Genomic DNA, 24,910 nt, shown 5'->3' on the forward strand with positions numbered 1-24,910 from the left:
CTCTCACTCTCACTCTATCTCTAGTTATAGTTTGACTTTTGCAGCTCCTCACACTCAATGTTCCATTCATTTTCAATTGATTACATGCCTTTATCACATTCCAACCATAAAGATGAGCGAGAAATATTGACTTGTCATTGGTTAGAGCAACTTTGGCAAAGTGCTTTCACATAAAGAAATATGTTCTGTCCAAAGATCTCTGACACATTCTCCAGAGGATTTGGGAAAGATGTTGGCAAGAGGAAGTGAGGATTTGGGGAGAGTAGCCTGGAAATCAGCAATCCTGGATTCTAGACTTTATGTCTAGCCTTATATACATCATCCAATTGTGCTGAACTTACATGAGAAGATTTGGTGAAATGACTTGTAAGGTCATGTGACAGCACCATTGCCATTCTGGCTTTTGTTTGGGGGTGTCTGTCTTGGTGGCAGAGTGGCTACATGTTGGATTGCTAAGTGAAAAGTCAGGAGTTCAAAACCATCAGCCCACTATCCACTCCTCAGGAAAGAGCTGAGGAGGCTTTCTACTCCTGTAAAGAGTTACAGACTCCCCCCGTTAGACAGTTCTACCCTGTCCTATAGGATCACTATGAGTTGGCATGGACTCAATGGCTGTGAGTTTTAGTCTGATATAGGTAACACTCTACCCATATTGTAGGGTGTTCAGCAGCATCCCCAGCCTCTACCCAATAGCTGCCAGTCACACACCCCATCCTTACTGTGGCTATCAAAATTGTCTCCAAACATTGACAAATGCCCTTTGGCGGGGCCAAATCCGCACCCATTCAGAACATAGCTTCACTTTCTTAAGGGTCCCTGATGGCACAATGTTCACAGCACTTTGGCTGCTAACGTAAAGGTCAATGATTCCAGACCACCAGGGGCTCTGCAGGAGAAAAAAGTCTAGTCATCTACTTCCGCCTAGGGAGCCCTCTGGGTCAATTCTGCTCTGTCCCAGGAGGTCACTATGAACAGGAACAACATGATGACACACAATAGCACAGCAGTAACCCCATTCTTCAAGTCCTCCCTGGTTTTTTCTCACAGCCCAAACTTTCTGAGTCACTTATAAGCATTATACAGCCTCCCAATTGTGCTGGTCCCTAATGATTGATCTAGAATCACTTTGTACACATGCAGCAGAGAGGTGAATTGAAAAGTTGACCTCTGACCAGAGATGAAGTAAACAGATGACTGATTGCAAACGATGACACCAAGGTTGCTTGTCATAAACATAGACAGGAAGAGTGGGTAAGGACTTTGCCCCAGAGCTTGTCTTCACCACTGTAATCACAACACTTACGGTTGTCAATCTTCCCTTGGCTTCCTCAGTTTCATTTGTGAAACATGCTTTTCCAAAGCCCCAGTGTCAACAGGCAAACAAGTGTGCTGCAGATACAGTGTATTTCAAGCGTTTGGCCTCTACCATGCATAACCTTCCACTAAACATATTTTTACACTGGTACATTTTTGTTTTGCTTTATTTCTTTTCTCATTTAATTGCTTGGAATTAAAAAAAAAATACTGGCACACCTTCAATGCTATTGCTTTATCAAGAAGCCAGCCCTGTTATCCTCCAATTAATAATGTTCAGTTTAGCTTATGCTTTTGCAAAGCATTGGCCAAGTGTCCTGTGAGGTTTATGAAACCTGAAGAGGAGTAATTTCCCAACTTCTCTCACACTGAGGAGCCAGACATACACAGGGAACCCTCTCAGTGCCCTCGGCCATTCCTCCTCAGTATTATCTATCCTGTAGTTAAAGAAAGCGCCCTGGAGGCACTTGCAGCTGAGCGTTGGACAGTTGCCTGCAAGGTCATTGGTTCAAACCCATCAGCCCCTTCTCAGGAAAAAGATGAGGCTGTCTGCTCCTGTGAAGATTTATAGAATCAGAAGGACCATATAAGGTTGCTGTGAGTGGAATTGCCTCAATAGCAGTGGATTTTAGGGGATTGGGTAATTGAAGAAAAGCAATATACATGTTAGAAAGTAATTATAATAATGGGAAACTTATCACTTAGTATTAGATATCTTTGTATTTCCTTACACAGTATTATTTGTCATGCAAATACTTAGAACTCCAGGTTTTGCAAAACGTAAAATGTAGCTGTAGAGAGTCAATGAATAAAATGAATAAAAATTGCCAGGTGATGAGTGAGTTGACTGACCGTTCAATTGTAGACATGTATTTCTAATCATACATCATATATAGACTTTCGTCTTATCCAAACCAGAAACCACGGCCACTGAGTCCATTCCAATTCACAGTGTTGGTTTCTGAGGCTATAAATCCTTACAAGCCTCCGCTTTTTCTCAAAGAGCAGCTGGTTAGCAGTCGAGCGCTTAAGGAGCCTCGTTTCAGAGCACAAAGACATGCCCTAGGTTTGATGGATTTGAAGCTCAGATGGATTTGGTGAGAACCCCCTGCTGTGGTCCATCTGTAAGGACGGTGATGTGGGAAAGAGCGCAGCAGAGGTCTCGTCATTGGTGCTACTCCAAAAGCCTAACCCACTACCAACAAGTCCATTCGGACACCCGGTAACCCCATCGGACAGAGCAGAGCGGCCCCTGTGGGCTGCGGAGACTGTCACTCTTGCCGGGGCGTAAAGAGCCACATCTTTCTCGCTGGGAGGAGCTGATGAGTCCAACAGTTGACCTTGTGGTTGGCCGCCGAATGCCGTGCCCCACGAGGTCCCTTACCGTTGCTATCCGGTGCCAGCTTTTCCCCACAGAGCCACCCCACTGAAGAGAGCAGAACTGCTCCTGGGGCTTCCTTACCTGTAGTCCGTCTGATGCAGACAGTGGAAACCACGGCAGCGGGCAAGTCAAACTTCAGGGAAGGCCTGGCTCCGCCGCAGCGAGCTGACGGCTGGGCCAGCCACGTGCCTAGATGCAGATCGGGCCAAAAATCACCGCTCGACCATTCTCACCCCAATCCCCTTAGCATCTCCAATGTGAGGGGCATTTCACCTACATCAGCCCTTATTTGTGTATCACCTCTCTGAACTTTCTGGTTACTAAAGATCCACCGTGTTAGACCTGACATATCCCTAGATTGAGTTTTCACTCTGTGTTTTAAAAAACTCCAAAGTCCCCTGTCTATCACCATTTCTAGTGTGGTTTGCTTTTTCCATTGCTAATCTTGACTCACTTTGCTGATGCCAGAAGACCATCTTTGAGTAAATATTTGTCGGCAAGAGTGCCCGCGTAGTACTTTCCAAGATCTGCGGCTTCCACCATACAGCACCCATTTGCTTCGCTGTGCCATTCGCACATCCTTGGTAGTGCACTTTTTTCTCTCTCAAAATCTTAAAAGTGTCTCCATCTTCCTCTCATGTTACTCTCCTTTCACTTAACCTACACAGGTTTGTCTGTAAGTCCAGAGCATGTTCATTCCACACTACCGAGTCTCATAAGAACAAGTCACAGTCCATTTTTTCCAAGGCTGAATCCCCGCTATCCTGCACATGGTTGGCATGAAGTGAGACTGACAATGCTTTGGAGTGACTGCCTTCTCGTCCACTGCTTCTTGCTCTGGATTAATGGTGACCCTTCGCCGACCTCCATACGCATCATCCCCCTCTTGTTTTCATCTTCTTCTATCCTGTGCCCCGAGTTCCAGGCAGTCTTGTGAGTTGGACAGACATACTACTGGTTACCTGCCCTGTCTGCATTACTGGTTCTGCTCTTTATTGCTTGCAAAGATTGACATTCTGCTACTCAGTTTTCAGGACCCTGTATTCTATTTTAAAAATCTCGTAGGACACCCGTTTGTCTTAGATTCTTGTATTGATTTTGTTTCTGTTTGCTTATTTTCGTGTGTGTGTGTGTGTGTGTGTGTGTGTGTGTGTGTGTGTGTGTGTTTGCTTATTTTCATCCTGGTTCTTTTATCCTCTGATTTTGTGAAGTAGACGTTTTCCCCAATATCAACAACAACATTTTCTAAAATTATCTATAATCTCATTGTTAGTTGCGTCCTACACGGTTTGAGGGAGACTCAGGCCTAGTTTCCTTTTCCTTCATTTATCCTGTAAAGCGCATGTTGCGGTGGTTGCTGCTGTCACAGGCTCTAGAGCGTCTGACAGGCCAGCTCGCAGCAGTGCTGTGTGCCCCCGACAGAGCCTGCCCGGCCCTGCGCCCCTCCCCCTTGGTCTTGTGTTTGAGTCCATTGTGGCAGTCACTGCGGCAATCCACCTTGTCGAGTGAGTGCCGTCCTCTTTTCCGCTGCCTCTCTACTTTACCAAGCAAGCATGGTGTCTTTTAGCGATCATGATAAGTATTCATTTAAAATGTGTATTTATAGGTATGTATGCTGTATTTCCAGGAGGTTTAAAATACAGCGATGACTTAGGATCTGTAGGCGCTCTGAAAGAACAGGAAATACGGAATTAATTTTTGGGGCTCTTTAGAGAAAATAAAGTTTGCACTGTGTGTGGAAAGCCCTCTCTCGCAAAGTAACACTTATTCTGTCACGGGTTCCTAGCATGAAACTAAAAGTCAAAACCAAACACTGCCATCGAATCAATTCCGACTCGTAGTAACCCTATAGAGCAGAGTAGAACTGCCCCTTTGCGTTTCCAAGGCTATAAATCTTTATGGAAGTCGATAGCATCCTCTTTCTCCCACAGAGCGGCTGGCAGGTTCGAACTGCTGACCTTGCGGTACTTAAGTAGCCCCAAGGGTACCCCATTATGCCACCAAGACACCTTTGGGATTAAGTAGGGATGTTTAATTGGCTAGAGACTTTTTAAAGCTGGAAACAGCGCCTGTGCTGTGTACATTCAAACAGTGGCAGATAACTGGGAAGCCACCTCTTGTGAATTAGCTTATGCAGTCACTTTGTCATTTTCCGAGAGCAAGCTTGAGGAAGCAGGAGGACACTGAGTTTCACACATTGAAGCAAAGAAATCAGCCGTGAGAAAAGGAAGAAGGGAAGGCTCTAACAAGAGGGACCGGAGGGCATCGTGTGGCCATTGGTGATAACGTGACCAAAGTTCATCCAACTCTTAATGGTTCATAGTGTTGAGCCCTATGATTTCTGAAATGGATTGGCCACTTCTGAAAGAGCTCTGTGGAGACTGGAGGAGAGGGGTACTTCTGCTTTTTTCTGCGGGCGTAAAAACTGAGAGCAGAAGTAGGTGAGAAAGATTGCTCTCCAAATTGTTTTTGGAGACACACTTTTTCAAGTGTTACTCAATACATTAATGTCTGTCTGATATAGCTATTTGTTAACACAAGAAATTGGCATCACGATGGATAATTTGCCAGATGCTTTTTTTTTATTTTTAATCTTCTATGCCAACTCAGAGGTAGCTCTCTGGTTATACGTGTATTTATCACACCTTATTTCATTGCCATTCTTCCGACAAGCCTTCCAGGTCAGTGGTCTTAAGTAAAATTTCCCATCGCATCACACTGACATTTGGCATTTCTATAAAATTAGTCAAATGAGCTTTGAAGCACACCCTTTGGGAACAGATTCATGCCCATCTCCATTCACTGTGGAGGTTGACCATAATGTTGTTAGCTGCCACCCAGTCGGCTCCGCTGCAGAGACCTGACATGGGCTGAAGGAACAGAGCGCTGGTCAGCCGTGTTCCATCTCCATGATCCCTGCAGTGTTGGAGCCATTGCTTTGGCCACCATGTCCCTCGATCTCACCAAGCGCCTCCCTCGTTTTCACCCATCCTCCACCCTGCCAACCATGGTATTTTTTTTCCCTAGCAATTCTCTTTCCTGATAACATGACCAAAGTAAGCGAGCCACATTCTTTCCATAACTAGACAAAAAATATATCCTTTTGAGACAAATCTCAATACCACAGAACTGAAAGCGCATCCTAAAAGGCCGGGCTTACCTTTCTGATCAGTAAACCTTTATTTTGGCTTGTCATCCATGAACTGGAGACAGAGGCATCTCTAATGTACGACAGGTGTGCCACGTGCCCAGGGAGCTCAGTGGCAGTGCCTGGTCACGCATGCAGTGTCCTTCACCAGCGGTGAGAGATCGTTCAGCAGGTGAAAACTAAACCTTTCCTAGTCTCCATAAGTCAAGGCCAAGCGTCGGGTCTTACTCTGTAGAGTGTCAAAAGAGAAGATACTGGTGGGGGGGGGATGACATTGAGTGTGAGGAAGGGTGCCTTTGCCATTTTTGTGCAGTGTCATTGTGTTATAAGCAAAATATGAATGAGCTTGTATTGTTGAGCTGATATTGTGGTAAAGGAGCCCTGATGGCTTAGTGGGTTATGCAGTGGACTGCTAATCACAAGGCTAGCTGTTCAAATCCACCAGCTGCTCTGTGAGAAAAAGATGAGGCAGCTCTACCCTGTCCTATAGCATCACAATGGGTCGGCATGGACTCAATGGCAGGGAGTTGGGAGTTTGTGTTATTATGGTTATAAACGTATCTGAAAGATGGGTCGCAGATGTTTGGACAGAGGAGCAATTCCAGCCCCTGCCCAGTCTCTGTGTTCCACGGCGAACACTCTGGGTGGAGGAGATGAGGCACTGCTGTTCCCTTAGCGAGATGTGACGGCCCTTTCTCTCTCCCTCTGTAGATTCTCTACAGATTAAAAGAAAAGTGGCAGCTTTCCTTGAGACAAGATAAAGAGAAAAATCAGGAGATCCACTTATCCCCCATCGTGTTACAGCCAACGCAGTCCGAGGCAAAGGCCGTGAACAGCATGGTCCAGCCTGAGCTGACCCCGAAGGTGCTGAATGTTGTTGTGGACCCCCAGGGCCGATGCACTCCTGAGGTCAGAGCTGCCACCGCTGCGGGTCCTTCCCCCTTCAAGATGAAGCCCATAGGACTTCAGGAGAGGTACGGTCTTTTCTGTATCCCTTACGTGTGGCTGTTTAAAAAGGATTTCCCAGCTGGCTGGGGAAATTTGGACACAGAGTAGAGTCATGGTTGCATGATGAACACAATTAATGTGACTCAACTGTACATGTAAAAAAACTTAAAACAACATGTTTATATATATTTGCCATCATTTATGTTTTATATGCAATTATATATATACACTTGTGTTTGTCAGTCAGATCTATATTTATTTACATGTGTATTTATATATTCATACTTAGCTTCTTTTTAAAATTATGAAGTTTGCGTCAACTGGAAAGACTAGAACTAAAGAGAGTTGGTGTAATTGAATGACGTCCTTTATCCCTACGAAAGGTCCCCAGGGCTTCTCCAGGACAGACGCAGGTCTCCCTCGTACCTGCATTCTCAAAGCAGCTGATCAAAACTCCAGGGACTCTGGCTCAGGCTCTGAGACCAGAAAAGCCTGCTCTTACCCATGGTGTATCTTCCCAAGTCTGACACGCATGCCCCAGTCCAGCCCTGCCACCGCCTTTTATAACTCAAAGCCCAGGTGGCTTTCTGCGATCACATTTCTTCCCCAAAGGCGATGAAACACCAGCCTGACAGCCAAAACACGGGGAGACACAAAGTGCAGGAGGGGTGGGAATGCCGACTTGGAAGGAAGTACAGGAGGGCAATCCAGCGTCGCTTCCTCTGGAAGCTGTTCCAAGCCCCTGCTCCCACAGTCCCACCCTTTCCCCCTCCAGTCCACCCTGCAGCTCCGCTTTAGCAGCCTGTCCTTGGCTTTCATCTTGTTGTCCTATAAGTGTACAGTACTTGCAGTACTTTGTGGTGTATTTTAGATTTTTATTTACTACTCAGCCCGACCAAGAGACTCTAAGCTTCTTCAAAGCACATAGATGAAGATATGGCTGAATTGGGCCTTCATCGCTTGGGTATAAAACATAGGCGCTGGGAATCAGGAGTTCCTAGCGATCGAGGCTTGAGTTGATGGATGAGTGTCATCGTAATTCATTCTCAAGGTTTAGCAGAGAAATGCTTGGCTTATTCCAACGCCATTCCTCTTCCTTTCTGACTCCCAACTGCTGCCCGAAGTCCCCGCCAGGGCAGACGAGAGCCTCAAGGCTGCGAGAGAATGGAAAGTATATGGTGTCTGTGAGGTCACAGGACTCTTCGGAGCGTGGCAGGTCTTAAACCAGACTGGATGCTCACGTGGGGTCAGGAGGACTCTAAGCGACCTTTCAAGGCTTTCTCTTCTGGAACCCGGAGTGAAGTCGTTATCCTCTGCTTATTACATGAAGCGCTGACTCCATTAAAATCACTACGAGGCCATAAAGGCTCTATGGTGACTTGTTTGTCCCAAGAAAATCCTCCAGGTCCTGCATATCAAACGCTCATCGTAGATGGGGAGGATCGATTACTCTGCCATTATCAATAGCAGGCGAAATACACAGGATGCACCGCAGCAAAGGATGGGCCCATGCCCTCACTGTGAAGATTAAAGGGTCTCGTACGACCAAATAAATAACCGCCCTTCCTTCCTTTCTCTCTGCTCTCAGCCAGCTCAAACCTTTTCACGGATTCTTGCTCCTCCTTATTTTCCTCTGGTAACTCCCTCTGTTCTGTAGCCATCCTCACCCTTGACACAGTGCTCCTTACTTCATACCTCAATTATCACACATGACTCTAAGCATGACAGGAGGACTAGTGAGTGTTATCTATTTCACAGATATTTGATGAAAACCTTCACTCACTCAACCTGCCTGCCTGCATGTAATTGATACACTTCCGGTTTAACTTGCTCTTACAGTACTTGCATCGCAGGGATCCCCAAGTGACACTATATTCAGGGTGCGATGATCCGCGCTTACAGCTGTCAGGTGCTGGGGGTGGGCTGGGGGTGGGAGTATGGACATCCTATCTTTTGGAATATGCACTACAAGCAGTGCCGTGCCGCATGTAACGTGTTGATGCCCTCACTCCCGGATGTTGGCTCCAGCGCTGTCCGCTGTGATGATTTACCGTTCAAAACAGCGCCACCGAGCAGGCTAGGGCAGCAATAATGGAAACTTTCTTTTTTAACGAGGAATCCAACTCCTAAGAGAACCAGCGTAAAATGGAGTCGTCCAAATGGAAACGGGGCACCACCTGTGTTTACTTTCTTACTAACTCCGCAGTGCCTTCCCGTCCGGGCTCCGGGACTTCTTCTCATCCCTTCCCAATATAGTTGCTTCTTTTCTCCAAACTCAACCTGCCCTTCCTACTCAGCTCTTCTCCCCCACATCCTCCCGGACGGGCTGTGTTCCTGACCACCTTTGGGTCTCAGCCCACTTGTCCCTCTGCTTCTCCCCTGCCATTCCTAGCCTCCAGGGTCCAGCATGAAATGCACTTCCTACCACTGGCCACGCCTGCCATCATCTCAAACATCTCTAAATTCTCACCCCATCACTCTCTCCAGCAGCGCGGGTCATTGAAGACTACTTCCTAGAGGGGCTGAGATTGGGCTTTTGAGTGGTCTATTCTGCCCCCACCCTTTTGTAAAGACAGGTGCCATGACTCAGGATCCTCCCGGTGCCTCTCGTGACAAACTGTACGCACTCAAATATGGTATTGGGGTGATTAATTATTTAATGAATTTCCTGTAGGTTTGGGGATCTCATATCTGCCAAACACTATTGCATACAAACAAGGAGGCCGATGAAAAACTGCTGCGCTAAGAAAACTTGTTCCTATATTAATTCTGATGTTTATAACACCAGTGATTCAATGGGCTAATTAACTCTCCTCTCAGGTAGTTTTCTCAATATACAAAATAGGGACAAGAGATTGCTCTTCTCTACTTCAAAGGCTGGTGTGATAGCCCCAATGACTGCCTGGTGAGTGTGCTTTGAAGAGGAAAAAGAAATACGTGGATCCCTTTTGTTTTTGTTCCCTGCTTACTGACCACCCCCTTCCATTGAGTCAAAGCCAACTCACAGCAACCCTCCAGGAAATGTAGAACTGCCCTCCGTGAGTTTCTGAACCCACAACTCCTCACAGGACTCGAAAACCCAGCCTTTCTCCGCAGGAGTGGCTCGTGCCTGCAAACTGCTGACCTTGCGATTGACAGCCCAATATGTAACCACTATGCCGGCAGGGTTCCTAAGTCAGTTATATTTTCCAAATCAGAGCATTTGAAACATTGTTTCTCCTGAACCGATACAATTGACCTCTCATCATTGGACACCTTGTATCAATATAAAGTTAATTGACTTCGTGTCCCTCCCTCTGTTTACAACCATATATTTTTATCAGTATCGTTACCTCATGTCCTCTAATGAATAACCGTATGAAATTAAACGTTTTTCGAGTATAACAAGTGCATTTATTCCTCATGGTGTGTCCATGGACTGGGCAGAGAAATTCAGATCTCCGCCCCATTCTTCGCATGTGTCTCAGGTGGGGCCTGGTTTTCCACCTGTCATGCATGAGGAGGGGAAGCAGGGGCTTCGCCTCCCTCAGGGGAAGATGACGACAAACACTGAATGGGTCAGACCCCGCTTGATAACAGTGGGCTTGGTGTTGTGGATTTGGCCCAGCTGGAGACCAAAGCTGCTCCTGTGTCCACGCCTTGACCGTCACAACCGTGTCCTCCCCAAATCGACATCTCCGCTTGCACTCTCAAGGACGTTGTCACAGGCCAGATTCCAAAGGCCCAGTAAACAGGGAGTCACCCCCAGGCCCTCGGACGACTAACGTTCCACAGGGCGGGACAGAACGGCGAAGCCAGAAAGCCCCGGCAGATTCCCCTATAACTCTACTAGTGTCTGATCGCTCGTTCATGGAAAGTAAAACCGGTAGGCAAATGGGTCTATTCATGTTATTTCCTCCTTTGTCCCACATGGATTTGTATTAGAATTAAAAACTGAACAAGGACCATTAGGGAACTGTCCAGAAAAGAAGGGCGAGTTCATTGTCATATGAGACTCCCCTTCCCAACTTCAGGTTGTCTCAGTCAGTAGTAGGGACCTAGTAGGGAGATTTCATTAATAGAGAGTTCATTTGTAGCACAAGGTTGCCGCTTAATAAAGAGAGAGTTCCTAGCATTTCTTAAGATATGCCACAATGTGGTTGATTTGGGGTGTGGGGTAGTGCTGTGGAGAACAGTGGTTCTCAACCTGTGGGTTGCGACCCCTTTGAGGGTCAAATAACCCTTTCACAGGGGTCCCCCGATTCATAACAGTAGCAAAATGACAGTGATGAAGTAGCAATGAATATAATGTTATGGTTGGGGGTCCCCACCACATGAGGAACTGCATGAAAGGGTTGCAGCATGAGGAAGGTTGAGAATCACTGGTGTCGAGGATACTGCCGTGCTCGGCACGATGGGTTTAATGGTTTCTTTAGAGTGAAAACCTGGTGAATCCTGGAAGGTTCCTATCAGAGTTATAATCAGGTCTAATATGGTGGAAACTGAAAAATAGGTTGCCAAGGCAAATTGAGTATTCTGCACCCCAAATCATTATTTACTCCAATTTCTTTCCTCCTGGCAAGGTGGAATATCCTGACTTCTGCCCTCTGCTCCCCACAAGGGAGCCCTGGGGTGTAGTGGTTATACATTGGGGCAAGATCTGCACGGTTGGCAGCGTAAGACTACCAGTAGCCCCAGGAGAGAGCCTGGGTTTCCTCCTCCCATGGACTTGTCAGTCTGGGAAACCCCAGGGGACGCTGAGTCAGCACCGACTCCATGGAGATGAGAGCGAGTCCTCTGCTCCCTCTAGTGGACAAACATCTCAACACGCCCTTGGTTCAAATGTTTGGTTCATACCGTTTTTTTTTTTAAAAAAAAAAAAAGGCATTGTCATCCCCTCAGTTCCAACTCATAGACTCTAGGCTGGGTTCCAGTGACTGCACATCTTTATAGGAGCAGACAGTATCCTCTTTCTCCTAGAGAGCTCCTGGTGGATTTGAACCCTGGATCTGAGGTGAGCTAGCCCACAATACCATCAGGGCTTCTATATAAGGCTTGTTCATGATTTCAAAAGGAACCAAAAAGTTGTGCCTTGAACTCACAAACCCACTGTGAGGGAGAAAGATACGGCAAACTGCTTCCATGAAGCTTACGGCCTTGGGAACCCTGTGGGGCAGTTCTATTCTGCACCATGGGGCCATTCGTAGTAAGACTTGACCGCTGCACGGTTTGGTTTTAATACTTCGTCAACTTAGCGCCCTCGGAGAAATATGAGCCAAGAAAGGGGTATAGAATACATCCAACTGAACACCAGGGCCCAGAGGAAGCAAATTGACTCTGAGAATGAGAATCTATATTCCTCCAGGAACACGGACCTCATCTTCTAACGAGACGGAGGCACGGAATTGTGCTCTGCCTCAAAAGGACGGACTCCGGGGCAAGTGGTCTGTGAGAGGACCATCTCCAAGGCGTGTGTTAGGGAAGTTAGGGGAGCTGCCCGCCAAGATGTGCTTTCTGTCCATACCTAGCCTCAGCCTGGTCCCGCAGGAAACCCCGTGGTTCCTCCTGAGGTCCACGGCTGTGTATCTATGCCCTCATACCCTACCATCCAGACTGGTGGGTGCCTTAGGGACGGGGGAGGAATATTCCTTCCCAGACACCAGGACCGAGCAGTTGCCATCAGTTGATTGCGGTTCTCCAGAGAAGAGCAGGGAGGAAACACCATTCACAGTCCTGACTAAAAAGTCCGCCTTCCCAGCGGGGGAGGGGTGGGAGACAGACCACCCAGTTAGGGGGCACCTGACTGTGCTTGTCAATGTATCCCCCGAACCATGCTGTACAGCATCTAGGACTTATTTAGTAGACAGGGGCATTTTAAGCGGATGCTCTGGGTGGGCTTGATCATTGCATCCATTGTACCCATGTCACACGCCCTCCTCTCTTCACTCATTGTGGTGAAACCCGCAGCCTGGCATGACTGAATGCAGCCCATCAACCAACCTCCACCCGCAGCCTGACAACGGGAGGGTCGTAACTTAACACATGAACAAGAGCCCTTGAGAAGTCAACTCCAGTTTAACCCCAAACAGTATCAATAAGCACCCATAGCACTTATTGACGTTGTTACGTGCATTAGCTCATTTAAACCTCACAAAGACCCTCTACGTTCTCCTTATAGTTGTAGAATGTAATGCTCCAAGAGTTTAAATCACGGCCCCCAAATCCTTCGTAGTAAGCTGCTGGAGGTGGGAGTGCTGGAAACCCCCGAGACAAGTGGTCTGGCCCCAAGGACTGTATGACAGCACTACCCTATGGCTGTCCCTGCGGGGAAACAAGAAACGCTCCTTCCAGGTGTTCACTAGTGGAAAGCTCATGTCCCAGGCAGGAGGCCCAGGTTTAACTCCAGAGCCAGGGCACCTCTTGGGAGCCAGCACCTGGTTACCCACGAAGCCTTATGGGCTGCTAGCTCGTTGAGTAGGTTCCACCAGGGTTTCTCACCTTCTGAGACAGAGTAGGAAGAAAGATCTAGAAATGTGTGCTTCCAAAAAACAGCCAGTAGAAACAATAGTCTGATCTACAACCCATTGTGGGGATGGCTCAGGACCAGTGGGGAGCCTTGTGTGCGAACTTGGTGGCAGCTCAAAACAACAATAACGTAACAGTGTTGAACACATACCTGACGTGCTCCAAGCTCCATGCTCCTACACAGCATCCCTTCAGGTGCACGCTGTTTCTCTCCTCCTCTTGTTGGGGTCCTAAGGGAGACTCAGAGAGGCTGAATGACATTCTAAAGGAACAGAGATGGGATTGGAGATTCAGATCCTAGACCGTCTGGCTACAAACCATTGTGTTTTTCCACTCTTGGATGACCCCAGTGATTAAAATTGGAACCCTTTATAACTTATTAAAACCACATGAAAGTATATTCTTATAAAATCGTTTCATGAGGACTTCTAAGGGATGGAGGAGGTGTTGGAGACATGCGCCAGCCCCTCCTCAATCCGAACATCATGCAGTTCCTCCCTTTATTCCTCAGCATACATGATTGTGTTTCATTTAGGCGGGTTGGGGTTCTGAAGAATTGGGGTGGGGGTTTGGGGGTATATTTGGAGAGTTTATCCTTAAGAAACAAGAAGTACACTGGGATTGAGAAAATGGACAGAAGTGTTTTGGAGACCTGCCTAAAAATCTATGATAAACGAGAGACAACCCAAAGACACACACAGGAACGTGTGTGTGTGTGTGTGTGTGTGTGTGTGTGTGTGTGTGTGTGTGTGTAACAGCAATGGAGGAGCATATCCGACCTCTGGCTTCCCCGTTGCCACAAAGCAGGTGTCAGACAGACTTCCGTTTCCATCCTACTGTCCCCTATTCAGACACCACCATCGTTCCTCCCACCACACTCGACTTTTCTGCTGGGTTCGGTGATTCACTGAAATCGCCAAAGAGAACTCAGACAAAATTCACAAATGTGGGAGATTTTTCGAGAAGTGAACAGGTTATCCCAGTCAGGGTCAGTGAGCAGAAATCATTGTCATTGGTCCACAGCAGTGCCTCTCCTCAGCCAGCACCCAAGTCCCTTTCTTTGTCCCTCAACCTCTCAGTCGTGTGGAACCTCCGTTTCTGCTTCGTGGGCCAGGAAGCCTGGGTGCTGCTCTGCCTCGCAGTCTCCTTGCTTCCACACTGCTGCTCTGCTCTCTCCCAGTCTCCGGCTCCTTTGCTCTGACTCCTGGTCTCCATGCCACAGCCTCATTTGCCTTGGCCTTATTCTGTCACTGCAGACCTGGAGCATGCTCCACTGCCAATGGTCCTGGGATTTCTCTCTCTTCCTGCTGAGCTGGTTGATCCTTACAGCCTGGGGAATGGCAACTAGAACTGGCCGATCCACTCTATTAGTGGTACGCCTGCCCTATTTGCATAGTCCTACCCAATCATTCCGTGGAAGTTATAGAGATATGGATGCATCCTAAATTTACCACCTTCAAGTTGATTCTGACACTTGGTAACCGTATAGGGCAGGGTAGAAATGCCCCTGTGGGTTTCTAGCACTGTTACTTCACAGAAGTAGAAAGCATCAACTTTCTCCCAAGGAGTGGCTGGTGGTTTCTAACTGCTGATTTTGTGGTTAGTAACCCAAGGCTTAACCCCTATACCACCAGGGTTCCTTGCAGAGATATGGATAAACTCCAAAACCAGACTTACTGCCCTGGGGTTGATTCCAACCCATGGCAATCCTATAGGAGATAGTAGAACTATCCCTGTGGGTTTCCAAGACTGTAACTCTTTACATAGGGGGAGAAAGCCTCTTCTTTCTCCTGCAGAGCAAATATATTTGAACTGCTGACTTTGAGGTTAGAAGCCCAAAACATATCCACAATACCAACAGGGCTCCTAGAGATGTGGAGATATGGGTAGATGAGCCACACTTTACCACTACACACACACACCATATATACCCAAAAGAAAATGGGATTGTGCTGGGCAGAGCAGAGCTTTGGTAGAATGCATTGTTCTCACTAGGCGAGCATCAGCAACTTGCTCTGAGTTAGTGCACCCAGTGGTGTCCCCTAGGAAAGTTCTCTCTAGTCACAGTGAATTTTTTTGTGAAAGATCTTTCACTCAGATCTTGTTTTGGTGATGGCCAATTTAAGAGAACAACATATGCTGTGAAATTTTGTTTCCTGTTCAGGAAAAATACCGCAGGAATTGTGATATTAAACGCAGCTTACGAGGACAGCACTATGGGAAAAACTCAAGTGTAGGAGTGGTTCTCTCATTTCAAAATAGATGAGATATTGATTAATGACAAACCTCATTCTGGTTGCCCATCAACTTCCCAAAGAAACGAAAATGTTGACTCATAGTGCATTTGGAGTTCATTCCACCAGGTCAGGCTGTTAATCAAGCCTTCTATTTAGAGGTTCTGAAAAGATTGCATAACAGTGTGTAACAAAAAGGGCCTGATTTGTGGCAGACAGGAGACTGTTTTTGCCACCACAACAATGCACCTGCTCATGCAGCCATCTCAGTGTGCCAGTTTTTGGCAAAACACAGCAGATCTCTCTTGCCCCACACAATTTACTCACCTGACCTTGCTCCGTGCAACTTCTTTTTGTTTCTGTGAGTGAGGAAGGACATGAGAGGACAGCGGTTTGACGAAGTAGAAGAGGTGAAGAAAAAACAAGGGAAGTGCCATCAACCATCCAAACAGATGAGTTTGAAAAAATGTTTCCAAGAATGGAATCGCAGATTTAGACAAATATATTGAGTGCAATGGAGAGTACTTTGAAGGTGATAAGGTTGCTTTGTTCAAAATTTTTAATACATAGCTTTGAAAAACAATTGCATTGAGGGGTACCCCCTCATGTGCATGTGTGTGTACCCTCTCATGTGCGTGCGTGTGTATTAAATTAAGAATAGAGGGGTTCTACCTAAAAAGGTAAAACTTGGTCATCACTCTTTGGCAAGCAGAGCCCTCACTTCCCTCCAAGCTGGCCCTGAAATGTTTGAGCTTCTGCAGTTGAGTGAGTGTCAGTCAAGAGCTTAGACCTGGAATCTGCTCTGTGTCAACCAGGATAATTGCTCCTTTCCTCTGCCCTCCGTTCTTCTCCCCTCTGGTTACCCCTTGACTAAGTCCCTCTGAGTCCTCTTTCTGTTCCTTGTACCTACCACCACACCACCTAAGCTCCTCCTCCACCCCACTCATTTTCAACCATCCTTCAAACGTCCATTAACTTTCAACCTGATCATGGACACAAATCTCCAGCTTCACAGCCTGCCGCAGTGGCTACGACCATGCGTGTCAGAGTAGCACCATGCGCCACGGAGTTTCAGTGACTGGTGTTTCAGAGAAAGGTGACCACACCTTTCTCCCTAGATGCCTCTGGGTGGACTGGAACATCTAGTTACTGGTTAGCCACCTAGGGCATTCACTGTCTGCAAGTTTGTCCCTTTGCAGCCTTGAGAGCCAAAGTGATTGCCTTCTGGAAACCCGGTGGCCATTCTGAGGGATGTCACCCCCTTTTATAATTATACTTTCCTTTGCTGCATAAGGAAGCTCTGGTGGTGTAGTGGCTGATGACTTGGGCTGCAAGGTCAGCAGTTCTAAAGCACCAACTACTCAGCAGAAGAAAAATCGGACTTCTACTCCCATAAAGATATGCAGTGTCAGAAACCCACCAGGGCAGTTCTACTCTGTCCTCTATGAGTCAAGAATAACTGTGGCAGTGGGTTTGCACTGCATAAAGGAGCTGTGGTAGCATGGTTGGCTAGGCATTGGGCTGCTAACCACAAGCCAGGCAAAAGGTCAAGCCCACTTGCTCTCCATTCCCATAAAGGGTTAGTCTTGGAAACTCTCAGAACCAGGTCAACTCTACCCAATATGATCTCAGGAAGGGATGGCCTGGCTTTGACTTAGGGTTTTGTGTCTACCCAAATCTCACATTTGTATAGAATTCTTGTTGTCTTATTTTTTGAGATTAGTGCTTGCAGGTTCCTTTCTATGTGGTCAAATTATTGTTTCACTTTGAAAATAGAAAACATGTTACTGTTTAAAATGAGGTTCTACATCTTTGCTAGGGGACTGGTTTCTGGATCTTGATGTGCAGGTTGACAGAATTGGGTGAAATTCCCATTATTATTATTATTATTTTATTGTAGAGCATTTTAATCAGGGCAGGCAGACTATCCCCAATGTACCCTTCACTTCCTATTTTGAGAGACACATGCTCTGAATCTTGGGTGTTCGTCCGTGTCCATAGGTTTTGTCTTTCACATTGCTTTGTGCCTTTGAAGCCATCTGAATTTGCCGGAGAACTGAGGCTTGGGACCCGCTACACACATTTTATGGACTGCCTGAATATTGCTTTCCTGTGATGCGAGGCACAAGCCTGTGCTGATCACATGTCCCCAGGTATTGGTACTCAGCATCTATCCAGTGAAAAATCATGAGCACCTACGACAGGTGACTTTAGCAAAGTTAAGTTAAAAAACATATATTTTTTAAATCATTGTGTTCCCCACCTTCCCCCTGGAAGTATTTTATAAACTTTGAAATTCATTTCCATTCAGTGGTGCACCTTGATTATCTGCGTGTATTTGGAATATGAAGGGATTCAATAAAGAATAGCTAGAAGCTAATATATATACTCAGATATGTTCCAAGCCCTGTCACAGGAAGCCATGTGTTTGTAGCACGTGTAATTATTGCCCTCTGGTGGACAATTTAGCATTGCTACAGTAGTCCACTGGGGAAAAGAAAGCAGTTCTTGTTTTTTGTGAAAAAAGTTCTAACGATTCTAATATCCTCTCTGGAAGGTGAGGCGTATATTGTATCTGGAAGATACCTGGCAGATATTGAGGGAAATGTGTCATGTGACTGACGCAAGAGCTGTGTCTGGGGAGACCACAAATTGATCTGAACACATTCAAGTATGATGTGATTTCTAAGAATGCTTAGTAACCAATCATTTTCATTCTGCATTTGAAGCACAACTAATTTCAAGGATGATGTGTCAAAGGCAATTATGGTTCCTAATGTGGCTATGCATAAGAAGAATCGATGAGTTTGAATTGTGGTGCTGGAAAGAATATTGAAAATCGGACTGCTAAAGGGACGGTCTTATCTTAGAAGAAGGAAGTATGGCCGGAATGTTGTGTAGGGACAAGGATGGGGGGCGTCGTCTCACCGACTTTACGCACATTATTAGGAGAGACCAGTCCCTGGAAAAGGTGTCAGGCTCGGTAAAGCAGAAGGGCAGTACAAGAGAGGAAGGCCTTCATGGGGATGCATGACTGGCACGGTGGCAGCAACAATGGGCTCAGGCACAGGAACCACGGTGAGGATGGTGCAGGACCGGGCCGTGTGCCCTTCTGTTGTGCACAGGGGCGCTATGGTCGAAACAGCCTCAGTGCTGCCTAACAAGACTCAACACTGCCGTGTAGTGGGTTACGTGTTGGGCTGCTAACCGCAAGATCCGCTGTTCAAAACCATAAGACGTTCCCAGGGAGAAAGATGAGGTTTTCTCCTCCCATAAAGAAGTGCCGTCTCGGAACCCACAGAGGCAGTTTGACCCAGTCCTCTAGGGTCGCTGCGAGGTGGGATCAGCTCCATGACACAGAATTTGGTTTTGGTTTGGTTTGGTTTGGTTTGGTATGATGCCTAAAAGGATGCAGTGTGCTAGGTATTGGGCTACTGACCTCAAGGTCAGTGGTTCACACCCACCTGAAAAATTTGCAACCTCGGAAACCTTATATAGACTCAGATGAGTTGGAATAGGGAGCTCTGGTGGCCTAGTGGGTTAAAGTTGGCTGCTGCCCAGAGTCGGCAGTTCACAACCACCCGCTGCACCTTGAGAGAAAGCTGAGGCTTTCTAATGTCATACAGCTTGACAGTCGGAGAAACCCACAGGGGGCGTTCTACTCTGCTCTGTAAGTCAGAATCGAGTGGGGGATGGTTTGACATCAGTTTGAGGGTGGTGAGTGTTTTTGGAAGGGCCTTGGTGGCCCAGAGGGGACCCTTTGGCTGCTCACTGAAAGCGGTGGACATGACATCAGACTGCAATGGATGCTGTGATCTCTTCCATCGGTCGCATGGCACCTTTTCCTAAAATATCTGCCAAAGGAGACTCTGCTTCACCTGCCAGACAGGATATGAGAATCATTAGACTTGTCACAAACACAACAGCTGCTTTCTTTTGCCCTGGAGCAGTGGACCACTGAAACAACCCACAGGGAGAAAAAATGTCAATCTGCTTCTTGAAAGTTGTCTAGCTTGGGAACCCCTGTGGGACAGTCTGTCTCTGTCCTACAGGGTCACAATGAGTCCGGATTCATTCTGTGGCAATGCGTGTGATTTGAGTAATAATACCTTCAAAAGTTCACTGCCATCGAGTCAATGCTGACTCACAGTGACCCTGTCATGCCTTAGAATGTATGAATTCTTTGATTAAGGGCGGGGAGGGAGGGAAACAATGAGGAGCTGCTACCAAGGGCTCAAGCAGAAAGAAAATATTTTGAAAAGGATGATGGCAACAAATGTACAAATGTGCTTGAAATGATGTATGGATTGTTATAAGAGCTCTAAGAGCCCCCAGTAAAATGACTTTTTTTTTTAAAGTTACTGTTTAGAGGTATTTAATAATTTTTCTAAACTTTTACTTTTTTATAATGGGGGCTCAAGTACCCGCCTCAATGATGTGTCCCCTTTTCCAAGCACTCCTCACCCTGCCTGCCTGCCAGACTTCTCCTTCTCCCGCTTCCGCTCTTGCCCTGGGTGCCCTCGCTGCTGCCGCTCACGGCCCGGGCCTGGCAGACACTGCCTGCTCCCTCGGTGTGTGTTGAACATCACGGAGACAAAACAGAAGATATCCTTGAAGGGATTAATTTTGTGGGAGAAACTACATTTTTTATAGAAAGAGGAACAGATGACCCTGTCATCTGTAGGGCTTGAAGATTAGACAGTCGACTTAAGGCTTCTAAGAAATAAATTGGAATTTTCAACCCATTTTAAGCCCAGTCCAGATCAAGTCCATAAATCCGAGATTAGTCTACACATCTGATAGCTGTCTATAAATTCCTCTGCAGACTCATGCAACACGAGCAATGGCGCTGAACTCAGGAAGATCACAGGCTGGGGGGTGGGATGCAGTGGCGGTGGAAGCATCTCAGGGCTGGCGTGGGTCTCCATGTGGCTCCTCCAGTTCCAGGGCTTTGGTCCATCAGGGGTCTCCATGTGGCTTGTCAGCAGGAAGACAAGCAGAGTGTCTCTCCCACCTCCAGGGAGGAATATAGGCGTTCCCAGAATCCTCAGGAGGTGGCCATGCCCACACAGAGGCCTCATTGGCTATGGTCTGACTGACAGGTTGGACTCTACCCCTTCGTAAGTTGACAGGCGATTACGTAACTGCCACACTTAGGAATTAGAAAATTAGAAGAAAAAGAAAGAAAATTAGGACAAGAACTCAGAAATGAAGAATTGATTTTAAAGAGTTTCAAAACATGTGCAAAGAGATAGTAACAGAGCAATTATCTCCACTGTTAAATATAAAAAAATGAAGGCAGTGGGGGTCATGTTCAGCAAATATTGAAGAACTGAGAACCAGAGAAATTTCCAATTTAAATCTATTCTTCCATATATGACCTGTAGGGGGAGCACTAAAACAACAGTACACCAGCACATAAACTCATTTTTGTATTGGATAGAAATTTCCCATCCTGGTTTTAGATCACACAGTGAAATGTATAGGGATGGGTAGGGTCTGTAGTGAAATTCCTCATATGTTAACCTTTAATAGGTCGAGCGGTAGTTTTATCACTTGGGGATTGTACAAAATCCAATCGCACTAGTATACCAGAATCATAATAGATAGATGATAGGTAGATAAAATCCAAATAGAGCTTAATTGCTTATCACTCATAAGGTACAATCCTTTGTAATTCCGGACACTAAACTGAAAGTTGCTTACAGGTAAAGATCGTGTCTTGAATCATTTGTACTCGGATTCCCCGTCAAGGTGCCCGGTGTATGTAGAACTTACTCTTTCGGCCGGGTCCCCTGCTGTGGCGGAGGTGTGGGAAGGGGGTCACAGTCTGGAGGGACTAGTTGCCCGTGAGTCAGCTCCAACTCCAGGAATCACATGTGTCTGAAATACCAGGTACCGCGCTGCTATTCCAGTGACTGCATTTCGGAAGCTCACTAAGAGGGTTTCTTTTCCTTGAAGTAAAAAAGATATATATAGCACTTTTTTAATTTAAAAAATGTTTTATTGTGGTTTGAGTGAAACTACACAGAGAAATTTCGTTTCCCACCCAGTGATTTAGACACAAGTTGAAGATGCTTCAAGGCTGTTGTATGCACAATCTTAAAATAACTGTCCTCCATCAGTAGATGCATGGATTGACACCCAGGCTGACCAGGTGTTGTAGAGAGAATGATAGTTTATCCCTACACACACACACACACACACACACACACACACACACACACGTTTGACAGAGAATATTTGTACTTGTGTATATACCCTAAGGAGACCTGGTGGCATAATGGTTATGAGTTAGTTGTTGGGCTGTGATCCACAAGGTCAGCAGTTTAAAACAACCAGCCACTTCATGGGAGAAAGAGGAGGCTTTGTAGTCCCATCCAGAGTTACAGTCTCGGAAACCCACAGGGACAGTTCTGCCCTGTCCTATAGAGTTGTCATAAGTCAGAACTGGCCCCTTGGGAGTGGTTTTTGTTTGTTTTTTCTTTGCTGATTTGTTACTTGCCTTTGCTGCAAATATACCTATGGATAGGGTGGAGCATAAAGGAGACAGAATTGTGAAAACTTCTTAGGCACAGCAAAATACTTTGGAGGGTGTGAGTCACTGGGCCTGGGTGGGGGGGTTGTTCAAGACTAGAGTTTGGGGGACACCATGCTCAATTGGCATACCAGTTCACAGATACAATGTCCTACATCCTACTATGGTGGGTAGTAACTGGGGTCTTAAACGCTTGTGAGCAGCCAGCCATGATGCAACTACTGGTCTCTCCTTGTTTGGAGGATAGAAGATTGATGCAGGATGCAGGGAGATCATAGGCTGGTGGGTTCAGAGTCACGTGGATCCAAGGTTGGTAGAAACGTGCCAGAGCACCGACACTTCTCAGGGTCAGGCAGCCCCCATGGGGACCCCCATGGAGGCAGACAGAGTTCCAGTGATATCCCAGCAAGGAGGAAGGCGAAGTGGCCAAGAGAGAGAAAGCTCCCAGTTTCCCCTTTATAAAAAAGCTATTATAGCCCCAGGTAAGCATCCCTAGGCTGTGAGCTGATTGACAGGTTGGACTCTACCCCTACATAGTCACACAGAGTGAACTTGACATAACATCCGACCACAGCAGTCCAGTTGTGAGGATTTGGGTTTTCTTTGCATTGAGTTGCAACCCAGATTAAAGTCCTCAATCTTGAACTCCGTTAAGAAGTGCCTTGAGTTCTCCACGCTTTCAGGCAGCAAGGTGGTACCATCTGCGTATCCAAGATTGTTAAGAAGTCTTCCTCCGACCCTGATGCCACACTCTTCTTCCTGCGGAGCAGTGAGTCTGATTATTTTCAACAAGTACAGTGAAAGGATGCGATCCTGACACATCTTTCCCGATGTGAAACCATGCAGTATCCTCGTGTTCTGTTTGAACTACTACCTCTTGATACGTGTGCAAGTTCCACATGAGCATAAGGAAGTGTTCTGGAATTCACATTCTTCTCTATCAATTGAGAGAATTGAAATCAATGAGATAAAACAAATGTGCATGTATTAATCAACATAAAACTGATGGTGTGCTCTGTAAGCTTTCAATGTACAGCAAAAATGTTATATATATTTCTAATATATCAATTCATATGTATTATGTTACCCATACATATGATATACATATATGTGCTATATATGGATAACAATGTGTGGATAATATAATATCTATAAATATACATGTGGATTGCACATGTAGGGATATATATATTATGCTATCCATATATGTGTGTTGTGTGTTGTGTGTGTGGGGGGTGTATTCCTTGCACCATCTAACACAACTCATGATCCATCGGGAAAATGACTTAGGAGATTGTGCAACTAGCAAGTCCCAAGTCTGTAGTTCAGACATCAGTCTGGAGAATTCTCCTCTCTCACACAGCTGCAAAGGCTGACAAACCCAAACTGGTAGGTCAGACAACAGGCTGACTCACAAGGCTATGGAAACTGGCAAATCAGAGCAGGTGGTAAACCCCTGGCTTACATCCCAAGAACCAGAGGTCAGACAGAGATTAGTCAGATTAGCCAGATGCCGGACCCCGAGCAAGAGAACCAACTTCGCCAAAGCGTGACCGCATCTCCCAGGACTCATCGCATGAGCTACGGAATGCAACGTGACTGAAGGCAAAGGGAGAAGCCCCTCTTCCCCGCTTGTCTGAGCAGAAATCACACCAGGGCTCACATCACCATAATGGCTTCCGAGTCCTGGGCCTGGGGCTTTTATTAGGATCTTCTAAAGTGGAGGGCAATGTCTGGAGCACTAGTCTCCTGCACATCCTCGGCTGAGAAGGGGCTCACGATGAAGGCATTTTGCTCATATCCAGGGGTCCCCGAAGTGTTTTCAGCCTCGTGACAAAGGTCAGGTTGAAGACATATTGGCCGTGTCTGTGCATGTTCGGCAGATCAGTTCTAGTCACGGCCAGTTCAACTCCAGCCTCCTTTTGCTTAATTAAGCAGGAAGCTAGAGGCTTTCTTAATAAGGGAACAGCTTAAAACAGCACATGTGTTCTTATTTTAACACAGATACCAAAGATGGCAGCTAGTATGTGAGTCTCCAAAGCATTCGTATATACTGGATGCAGACCACACCCTTGAGAAACTGAATGATGGTAACTGGAGTCACCCCTCTACTCAGTCAGGGACTCAAGATACAGCCCACCCTAATCTTGCCTCATTAACATAATGACTCCAACATGTGCCCATAACCTCAGGTATAAAGATCAGGAGTTTCCAATGCATCACGGCCATTAAGTAATTCAGTGCACCACACTTGGGCAGAGACTTCTAAAACCAATTTTACCTTGGGCCCCCAGCACTCCAACAGCGCTTACCTGATCAATTCGCACCTAGGTTTCTCCTACTACATGTGAAAACGTATTGGGATCATAGGGCGTTAGAGCTGGAAGACATGCCTTAGTGTTTTACAAACCAAGGAGCAGAGATAGAGTCTTTACCCCCAAAATGTGTAAGAATCCTATGGGTCCATCTATAAGTACTGGGTTATTCAAGGATAGAACTGTGGCAAGAAGCCTGGAGCCTGAGGAGCCCTGGTGGCATAAAGGACTACTTGTTGGTTTGCTAACTGCAAGGTCAACAGTTTGAAACCAACAGCCCTTCTAAGGCGGAAAGATGAGGCTTTCTGCCCCCACCTTGGAAACCCAAAGAGACAGTTCCTCTTTACCCTGTAAGGTCACTAAGAGTTAGAATCAACTCAATGGCGATGGGTTTTTGTTTGGTTTGTCTTGTTTCAGTTCTTGGAGGAGGGGCATGGCCTTTTTAGGGCTCTTCAGTGAGCCCGCCACTGCTGATGTGTGTTTTGTGTATTGCTCGGTAAGTAAGCTTTTCTCTTCTGTATTTTTTTT

At 46.4% G+C, this 24,910-nt stretch overlaps 1 protein-coding gene across 2 annotated transcripts in view; it reads left to right on the top strand.

Annotated features, from left to right (window-relative positions):
- Positions 1 to 24,910, top strand: part of PTPRR (protein tyrosine phosphatase receptor type R) — a 283,812-nt gene that overhangs the window by 176,955 nt on the left and 81,947 nt on the right. For both annotated transcript variants that reach the window (XM_004700448.2, XM_004700449.3), the window contains one exon: positions 6,555 to 6,817. In XM_004700448.2, coding sequence (XP_004700505.1) covers positions 6,555 to 6,817 — 263 coding nt within the window. The remainder of the gene's footprint in view (positions 1 to 6,554; positions 6,818 to 24,910) is intronic.

Source organism: Echinops telfairi, unplaced genomic scaffold (assembly GCF_000313985.2).
Source record: "Echinops telfairi isolate 266 unplaced genomic scaffold, ASM31398v2 ScPeMD7_2;HRSCAF=8, whole genome shotgun sequence".
NCBI lineage: Eukaryota > Metazoa > Chordata > Mammalia > Afrosoricida > Tenrecidae > Echinops > Echinops telfairi.